Genomic DNA, 10,337 nt, shown 5'->3' with positions numbered 1-10,337 from the left:
TGCTCCCCCTAAGCATATGGAAGTGAGGAGCAAATTCAGAAACAATAACCGTGAAATTAAACATAGCTGTAGTAACTTGCATATAGTACCCATACACTTAGTTCATTCAGAACTGATGCATGTTACCTTTTTTTGAAACTGCAGCAAGTTTTAGTACAGGTACTCTGCAAACACACTTCTGAGCAGCACTTTGGGATCTACTTATGACAAACTGGGTGTCTCCATGAAATGCTTTACTGCACAGTAAGCATGTGTGGCTACATGTGCAGATGCTTACTGCACAGTAGGCTTCACTAATCACAAGTAAATTTGCTATGTGCAAATGCACATAGCAAATTTAACTTGCAATTAGTTACTGCACAGTAGTGCTGATGTAGATGCCTGACTGGGAACAAATCTGCTCCTGGTCGGCCAGCCACCAGTTGGTAGGAGATTTCTTCATGCCCCTGGAAGCTGTCTGCTGCCGGGCCAGGCTCTGCCACTATGTCCCCCTGCCCCAGCAGCGGGAAGTTCTAAGCTTCCCACTTTGCCATTGCGATTGGGGAGCAGAGGGCTGGGAGATCCTTATCTCCCCATGCCAGCTTGGCGACCATGGGGCTGGCGCTGAGAGATCCTTATCTCCCAACGTTGGCCCCATGGTCACAGAGCTAGTGCTGGGAGCTCCCTGCTGGCAGCAGCTGGGGAGCCTGTTCCCCACTCAGCTCCACAAGCATAGAGCTGGGTGGGAAACAAGCTGGGAATCCCATTCCCCACTCCACTCCATGATCACAGAACCAGGTGGGGAATAGTCTGGGGAGCCCATTCCCTGCTCAGCTCTGTGATTGCAGAGGTGGGCAGGGAACAGCCTGGGAAGCCTGTTCCCTGCCCAGGTCTGCAATTCTGGAGCTGAGCAGGTGAGCAGGGAACAGGCTTTCCACAGTCCCTGTTCCACAATTGCGGAGTGGGGGCTGGGAACTGTCCCAGTTAGGGGCAGGTCCCAGTCCTGTGCCTTGATCAGGTTATCAAGGCACATGACTTGTAAAGAGCTGTGGGGGTGGGGCAGGTCCCAGCCCCCTGCCTTGATCTGCCAGTGGGGCAGCTAGCAGCAAGCTAACTGTTAATTGCCCTACCAATGAATCAGGGTAGGGGGCCACCCCTCCCCTGCGGCTCTTTCAAAGTCCTCTGCCCCTGATCAGGGAGCCAGGGCTAGGCAGCCCCCCAGGGTTCACAGGAGAAGTGGAGACAGCTGTCTCCTCATGCTGTCCTTCCTGCCGGCCCCTGGGGTAGCACCAAGGGGGAGCCTAGAGATCCTTCTGGTGGTGGCAGGGGCACATTGTAGGGCCCCAGGAAGCAGAACAGTTTGCTGCCATTAGCAGGAAATCTGCTTCTGCTTCCCTGCACATGTGGACACTAGCCCAGGAGCATGAAGTACTCATGAGTATTTGACTAGCAAGTAAACTGCTCCCGGCTCTAATGCACGTGTAGACGCACCTACTGTGCACACTGTTAATCCAAAGGCTTGTGATTTTACCACATAGTTCATTGAGTTGGGTCCCACCATAATTGATAGGATTTCAAGTCATGGTGACCCAATAGCTCAGCACTGCTCAGTATGTATGTGTATTCTAGATTCCCCCTCCCCCACCTGCTCAAAGGATGCATGTGCTGACTAGCCCCCACTCATGACTGGAGCCAGTTGTTCTTGTCATGAGTCATGGGATGCTACAAAAATTTATATACAGATGAGGTGCAGGGCAACCTAGTCTGGCTTTGCCTCAAGTGTAGGCAGGGCTACACTAATCATAGATGCCAGGTTGAGAGAGAGAAATAGAGGATTCTGGGTTGACTGTTTGGTGATGTTTGTCTGCCAGACATTTAAGGGTGCTGCAGAAACTGGAATCATTGGAAATGGGGAAAGAAAGGCATACCTCAGCTGTGAGAATGAAGAGGAAGTCGAAATGAATGCAGGGTAGTGGCTCATCATGACTTGAAAAAGAGTTGCCAGTGAGGGAGGCTTTACTTAATGGGCACTACCATGTGCCTTATTTAAATGGACTGCACTAACCTGTCCTTGTGATAGGAACCCATCAGCAAGTTTGCCTGATATGGGCCATGTGTGTTATACTCAGGCTCAGTGTTGTCTGTATTTAATCAGCTTCATAGTTGGTTTTCATTGCTGAGCGCTCACCTGCTTTTGGCAGCAGGTGAGTAATAGACATTGTATTTAGTAAGACATTCTTGTGTGGGATCAAGATGAGGGGCTTTTTTCCCTGTTGCCAATTGGGAGAAAATCTTTGTCTTGTATTCATGTAAATATGTAGTTACTTAAAGGTGTGCTTATGTAAGCTTAATCAGTGCCTGTATCCTACATCTGTTGGGTTCAGTAAATGTCTTGCTACCGTTTTAAGTCTCGCAGAAAGTAGGCAAGAGTAGCACCTTAGAGACTAACTGGTTCAGAGAGGCATGAATTTTCAAAAGCAACAACCTATTTTGTCAGCTGTTATGAATGGACACCAACATGGCTAACTACTTCTGTACAACATCAGGCTTTGAATACTGAAGGCTGTGAAAAAATAATGTATACCTAGGATTTAAGATAAAGATGTGGTGGGAAAGCTAAGGATTCATACACCATCTTAAATTTGATTCTTTTTCTTTTTTCTGATTTATTAATGGTTGACTTTGTAACCTGTAAGGGAACATTTGGCTTGTTTTAATGGAATTAAAAGAGTTTATTTTGGGTATGATACGTTCTTCATCGTGACATTGGAAAAAAATATTTCCTTACAAAACACTTCCTTTCATAAGCAAAATGAAACAAGGGGCTATTATCTGTGTTGTCAAAGGATTGTTTCTCTTTTGTATTTTAAAGTGGTAAATGGAGCTTAAAATGCTGCTTATTTTGCCCTAACAACCCACTATCAACTAAGATTTTTTTTTTTTAATTTGAATTCATACTTTCCGATTAATGAACTTTGTTTTTGTAGACACTTATTTTTCTTTCGGGGAGTTGTCTTCCATCAAGCTGAGTTCCCTTATTTTCACTTCAATGAAATGTGGTTGAATTGTCCTTCCCACCCACAATATATATACATACTTAAAGTAAGCCTGTCTTTACATGCAGCTTGGCTCTCCTTTTTCAAGCACACCTGAGCTACTGCTTCAAATATAATAAGAGAAAAATGTATTCTGACTTGTCCAGCTGACAGCTGCTCCTTTTATCACTATACTTGGCAATTGTCTTTTTAACTTTAACAGTGCTCTGTTGGTTTTTGTGTTTTATTTGTCATCTTTATCTATCAGTAACTATTTCTTTGTGATCCTCTAACTTCTGCCCCAGCTCCCTGCCCCAGTAATTTAACTCTCCTCTTGCATAGCTTATCTCTTATGTACTTTTCTGTTAAACTGAGGTGCTTTAATTGGTGGCAGCAGAGAGAGATGCTGACTACAATGGTTTTGCAATTTATTATACATTGATTTCTATTTTAAGTTTCAATAACTTGCATTTCATCAGTTCCAGAACTGCTCTATCCTTCTCCCTGCTTTGTGCAAGATGCCCCTTTTTTAAGCTACAAATTCCAGTGTTTTAGAGGGTGGGGAGAGGAACCTTGGGCAAATCAAACCATTACTGTTAAGATAAATCTGTTAAGATTCCTTTATCTTAAGTTCCAGAAATGGATGCCACTTTTGAAAGGATTGGGGAAAAAGAAAGACTTAAATATTTTACAGAAAATATTTGTTTGTGTTGTTGCTTTATCTCATATCTATGGGCATTTCTGTTTGTTAATTGTGAAGCGGGTACACAGTTTTTCTATAGCCCTTAAGACCATTCTGCCTATGCTCCTGATTAGACTTGAACATAACTTCTTTTTATTGGCTACATTTCTCTTGTGCTGCATATAGGTGATTCAGTTCTCATGACATTTGTTATTTCTGTTGTACTCTGACTTTTCCCCAGACCTTGAGGAAAATAGTTTCTCTTTGTATCAGCAGCTGGTTGTTTGTAGTGTTTGCAGAATAGCCACAATAAATATGCATCTTTACCCCAGGAACCCAGCTGAATATCCAGCTGTGACTGAAAGCAGTGCAGAGCATTTTGTTGTGTAAGCTTATAAAAAGTTAGGAGAGAGATGGTTACTTAGAAAGCATACATGAGAAAAGGATTATAAAAGCTTTCAGGACTGTGGAGATGAAGTTAAAACAACAGTTCCATCAAATCTTTATAAACACATGCAGTAATCGTGCTAGTTCTAAAACTCCTTCAGTGAAATGCTTTCTTCTTTTTTACTACTAATTTTGTGTTTACTAAATCTACATAATTGGGTGAAGGGGAGCAGCACTGCAAAGCATTACTCAACCTCCTGCAGCGGCACATAATAAGTATAATTTATAACTGGATGAATGAGCCTTTTTGGAGAGGATGGCGCATAAACTAAATAAATAAATAATAAATGTGTCAATTAAAACTGAACTATATAACTTGAATTTAAAATACTAAATACTTGCATGAAACTTCCTGCCAAGTACAGCTCAGAATCAACCCTAGGACTTTGGTAATTTAGAAAATCTAAAGCTGCTTTCAAAAGTTGTTATTAGAAAACAGGCTATATTTATTTGAATGTTGTTCTTTTTTAATTACTCATTCCCTTCTTATTATGAATAAGTATTATAGGTTCATTGCCTATTTGTTTAAAATCAAGAAATCATTATGTAGAAATTGATAAACTCACCTTCGTTAATTAAAGCTAGTGGTGGTATCTTAAACGGACTTTTTGTAGGAGAAGTAGCTGGATCAGGTGGTGGTCTTACATCTCTATCTCTAGGATAACCTGGGTCTCTCTGAATTTCATTACCTCCCAAAAGCACAGGTGTATAGGGCTGACTGTTAGGTATGTGCTGTGGTACCACCTGAACAAGAGGTGGGGACCCATGCGTGTCCTGTCGTGAGAATACCCGCAAGCATTGTTCTTCCAATAAAGAAATAATCACGGACTGATTGTTTACAAGATCAGTCAGTGCTGCATATTTTATTTCGAGCTCTCTGTATCTTGTTGCCATCTTCAGCATTTCTGTTGTAACATTGAGGATTTTGTTTTCCAGTTGGGAAAGCTCAAGAGAATTATCCCGCTTTCGAATTATCTCATGCAAGAGCTGCATGTAAAGTTGAGTGACTCGAGAGTTCATGTTACGACTTTCTTTTCTCAACAATTTTACTTCATTCACAATATTTCCATCTACATCCACCACTAGTTGCAAGATGTCAATCTCCCGTTTCTGCTTGGATAGTACATCCTTTAGATTTTCTATGTCCATCCTTGTGACTTCATCTTTTCTGTTATCAGAACGTGGTCCATTAGTGTTTACACAAATTGGTCCTGTTATTTTTTGTTCAGGAACCAGGAACGTGTAACCACATTTTTTCCCTTCTTCTCCACCATCTGTTGAGCGAGGATGCCTCTTCTGGGATATTTTATTGAGTGCAGCCTGTTCTCTGCAATGGCCTGTAGACAGTAGTAGAAATAATACCATACCCAAAGTCCATGTAAATATCTTCATTTTGAAGTGACTGTGATGGATTTCAGAAAAGACTAAGAAATAAAAAGAAAATAAAGAGCTGAATTCAGTTTTAAGGCTTTTCTTTATATTTAGTAACATTTGGGGGGGGAAAAAGCAGTCTTTTGTTAGGCCACATATACAGCTGAGGCTGTCTGCTATAAATGCTGCCCACATAGATATTTTCTCATGATGCTGAATATAGTTATTACAGAATGTATTTGTTTAAATAGTTTTATAATTATACAAAGGGGAGGCTACACCTTTCTAGCAGGAAAAACACGTACGCGAACTTGACTTGTTCTTGCCCATTTAGATGGCATTAGCTTTTATACTGTGTTTAATAATCTTAATTATATCTACAATTAGATTTACAAATAAGTCTTTGAAGATTGCCCTAAAATGGTTATCCAGAATTCATTTCAAGTTAACTTATGTTTGTAAGAAACAATTATTGATAATGTTAACTCTGGGGTCATATTTTGTTTGAATATTTAAGATTGTAATTCTTTCATATATGAATGAAAACATATATACTGACCTTTGTTCTCATGAAACAGAGAATTTTTACTGAGAAATTGGGGTACTCTGATCATCCGATTTCTAATACTGATCTTAAAGTATCTATCACTATTTTTAACGAAAATTCTAATGAGGGAGTTTATTCAGTAAAGCCATGTGTGTCCTTTCACCTGTTTCTCTTCCATTTTGACATCTGCTCTGGTAAAGCAAAAAAAAATACACCTCAGAACTGCACGTCATATTTGTGTGAAGTGTTGAGAAGAAAAAGCAGTACCCACAATTCTTTTCTGATTTAACCTTCAAAAGAAAATATGATATTATATCAACCCTTCACAAAATGGATGGCAAAATGCATCCTGACAGAGGTGAAAAAGCAGTAAGAATATCCATTTAAAAGAATGGATGCTTTTTTTTAGGTGTCTTTGAGGGATTTTAACTGTCATTGTTACACTGCTCCTTTTTGACACTTAAGTGATCAACCCATTGATCTCTAAAGAAGTTGGGTATATTTTTATCAGCTATAAATTATAATATTAAAAACATTTAAACCTTTCAACATGTAACAAAATGGTTTTGCTTATATTGCTACATAGGACAGGAAGAACACATTGAGAAACGAGGCCGGGATTTCTTGGACTGATGCCTTTTATTGGACCAGCTGCATAGTCAGGAAACAGTTAGACAAGCTTTCAGATGCAAGGCATTCTTCATAAAACAGTAAAAGCCAGAATGGCATAGTAAAGAAATAAATAAATAAAAACAGTTTTAAGAGCGGGAGAAATTGCCACAGGTAACATGAACAAGTAGCAGAAAAAAGAAGCTGATTACTGAGAGAGAGGCCTATCAGAAGGAAGGAGGGTCATTCTCATTTTTCATGCATGATAATAATTCAGGAATCAAGTTTGTTACAGTGTGTCATAAAACCAGTTTCGGTGGTGAATCCTGGCTTCTTAGTGTCCATCCAGCTTATGAATTTTTGTTTCCAAGTTCTCCTCTTAAAGGTGTTAAGTAGATTTCCCTTAAGCAAAATTCTCAATAAAAGCGTGGAAACCTCCCTCCCTCAAAGACAAGCCGTACAGTCCCATACAGCCATAAAGCCACACAGTGAGAGAGTAATCAAATCAGCAGACAAAGGTGGAGCTATAGTTAGTCATCATCAACCATAAAGACTGCATCAGTGAAGCCACCAGACAACTCTCTTGCACCAAATATTGTAAAGAACTTGAGGAAGACCCAAAACCAGAATTCACTCTGGAACTGGAGAATATAATCACATCCTTCCCACACCAGCTCCAGGAAAAACTGCTTGCACTTATTCCTCACTCTCCCACCCGAGGAACTTTGTGCACTCCCAAAGATCTGCAAACAAGGTAATCTCATCATACCCAACTGTGGTACCCTCCCTGTAATCAGCTTCTGTTTGTCTGCTGTCCATGGGAATTTCTCTATCCCCTCTTACAATTGTGTTTTTACTATGCTGTATTGGCTTTTACTGCTCAGATGATACTGATGGAGAATGCTGGTCCAATAAAAGGCTTACCCTAGGAAATCCTCTCACAATTATTGGGCCATCATAACTACAGCATCACTCTAACACATGACAAGTGAGATTCCTTCTTTAAATTTTACCACAGCATTCAAGGTGACAAATAGTATTCATATTTAAGTAAACTAATAACTATCCTCTGATCATTACAGTCTTCTTGCTGACTTCAGGGTAAGTATAGATGGAGCATGAATTTCAGTTTTGACAAGCAGATTGCTCTCTCCTGTTGTCTCGGGTATGGAAAAAGTAGAAATTTATCTCCCCACCCCAGTGGAGTAAAATTAGTGGAAGCTTATCAGTTTCATGCTGTTTCTTTTGCACCATGATGCAAAAATAGTAGCCTAGATAGGGCTTCTGGCCTGAGCAGTAGCAAACAGTATGGGTTATCACCTGTCCTTACTAAATCTTCTAAATGTCTGTTCCCCAAGCATGTCAACTACAAAACAGGACTGATGAAGACCAAAAAATGCTCCTAATAAAAATATCCTGTAGGTAAAATGGGCTGTGAGGTTTGTTTTGTTTTTTTTTAAATTATGAAGAGTTCTGGCCTCATCTGTTTTATTGATAATCGTTAATATTTGTGTATGCTTGGCAAACCCCTTTTTTAATCAAACAGAGTAAATATGTTGTTGCTCGGGGAAAGATTTTTTTTTTTTTGTGGGTGGTATCTTTTTTTTATTGGACCAGCTATATAGCGTTAGGAAGGATTTAGACAAGTTTTGTAGTACCATAGTGCCCCATGTAAAGAAAGAGAAAAGTAAGCAGTATTGCTTTAAATTATTTTTATAAGAAGTATTGTACGTACATGCTTAGCAAACCTTCCTGTATACTAGACTACATATGTAAATGGTAACTCGTCATTCACTTATTCTACTAACTAGTTGTGCAATGCCTAGTGTTGGAATTTTGTCAGAATTTCATTTGAATCATAGTTAAAAAACAAAAAAACCCCCCAGAAATTTAAGCCATTTTCTTAATAAATTTTAGTTAACTCCTCCAACTATTATTCTAAAATAACTTTAACTTGGGTGCATATATGACTTCACTGACATATGAAAGATGGCACTGCTTAATAAAAAGTAGTACCATATTTTAGTTCTGTGTACATAGAAATTTAATCTGAGTTTTGACAACAGCTTCCTATTTTACCCATTACAGCTCCTAATAAATTCTTGTGGCAGTGTCAAATTCCAAATAGCATTAAAAAAAATATTTTATAAAAGGAACATAATTGAATTCTGATGCTGTCAGAGAGACAACCTAATTACTACATTTTGTTGTGTGTTTTTGTTTTTAATTTGGTGAACAAATGGAAGTAAAAATAGTGTTCTGTAACTTTTTTCCTCTGAAGCATATTACAAATAAATGTCTTAAAAGCAAGCCTACTGCAGTGAAGCGCTTAATCCATTCCAGTGTTCTGCCTCAATTAATTGTTCTCATTCCTTGTAATAAATTTATTATATTTATAGGTCTTAATCCTAGCAGCTTATTACATTTTTTTTAACTGAAGGGTGTAACTTACAAGTGTTCTCAGGATTTATAAATGTGCTCTCTGATCATAGGATGAATTAATGGTGTAGCATAGAATAACCAAAAGCTACTGGCTGCTCAAGTTTTGTCTTAGTGCTCCTAATAAGCAAAACTTGAGCCATTTGCTGATTGGACTTGCATTAACCTTAGATATGTTTATAATTACATTAACAGTTTGGGTACATTACATTTACAGCAGCATAAGTGCCTCATCTGGGGTTAAGTCACTGGGGGATAATTTGTACCTACTAGTCTAGGTACAGTGAACTATAAATTGAATATGAACCACCAGTGTGCTCTTGTTGGAAAAAAAAAAAATGCCAACAACACAATGACATGTATTACAAGGAGTCTCACTTGCAAATCAAAAGAAATGATTCTTCCACTCTTATTTGGGACCGGTGAAGCTTCAGCCAGAGTACTGTCCAGTTTTGGGCCCCATGCTTCCTGGAGGATGTAGACAGATTCAGAAGAGTCCAGCAGAGAGTGACAAAAGTGAGTAGAAGCCTAAGGAATATGTTTATGAGGGAAAGCTTCAAGAAGTAGGGTTATTCAGTCTGATAAGAAAAGACAGACGAGGGAGAGGGGGAAGGAATTTGATAACACTCTTCAAATACGTGAAGGGTGTTTATAGAGAGAGGATGGAAATAGTTTTTCCTCTGGGGCTATACTAAGACAGGAGCAATGACATCATGCTGCAGCAGAGGAAATTCAGGCTGGATATTAGGAAGAACTTTCAGGCTATCTGGGTGGTTGAAGCACTGGAAGAAGCCAAGCCGCCTAGAAAATTGTGGAATCTCCATCCCTGGCAACTTTCAAGAGAAGTTTGGATAGACTTCTGGCTGGGATTAGTCATGGGTGGTCCAGCCTCTAGCAGGGGACTGGACCAGATGAACTTGTGAGATCCTTTTCAGCCCTGTTTTCCTGCGATTCTGTTGAATGTCAGTGTCCATCTCATAGAAGCCATTTGTTACAAGGCAGAATCTACTGCAAACTTTCCTACCATCTGGTGGGGAGGTATTGTAAATACCACCTACAGCAAGAAGATAGCATACATTGCTGTTTGTCTGTCCACTCAGGACTCCAATGCAATTTACATTGATTTAAAATAGTAACATACATTCCATGAAGGTAAATGCTATCTGTCCAGACCCTAAGATGAGTTTCTTAGAGTCAAACTGTTAACTTCTGTGCTTTGAACTGAAAA

The 10,337-nt window shown here is 39.4% G+C and overlaps 2 protein-coding genes across 6 annotated transcripts in view; one reads left to right on the top strand and one right to left on the bottom strand.

Annotated features, from left to right (window-relative positions):
* RALGPS2 (Ral GEF with PH domain and SH3 binding motif 2) overlaps positions 1–10,337 on the top strand; it is a 252,496-nt gene that overhangs the window by 154,903 nt on the left and 87,256 nt on the right. The window lies entirely within an intron of this gene.
* Positions 1–10,337, bottom strand: part of ANGPTL1 (angiopoietin like 1) — a 43,894-nt gene that overhangs the window by 18,832 nt on the left and 14,725 nt on the right. The window contains exon 2 of the mRNA XM_019501823.1: positions 4,710–5,567. Within this exon, the coding sequence (XP_019357368.1) occupies positions 4,710–5,535 (826 nt within the window). The 5' untranslated portion in view covers positions 5,536–5,567. The remainder of the gene's footprint in view (positions 1–4,709; positions 5,568–10,337) is intronic.

This window comes from Gavialis gangeticus, unplaced genomic scaffold (genome assembly GCF_001723915.1).
Source record: "Gavialis gangeticus isolate Ggan-Ray unplaced genomic scaffold, GavGan_comp1, whole genome shotgun sequence".
Lineage (NCBI taxonomy): Eukaryota > Metazoa > Chordata > Crocodylia > Gavialidae > Gavialis > Gavialis gangeticus.
The sequence above is the reverse complement of the archived record's forward strand: the minus strand, read 5'-3'. Positions and strand labels throughout refer to the sequence as shown.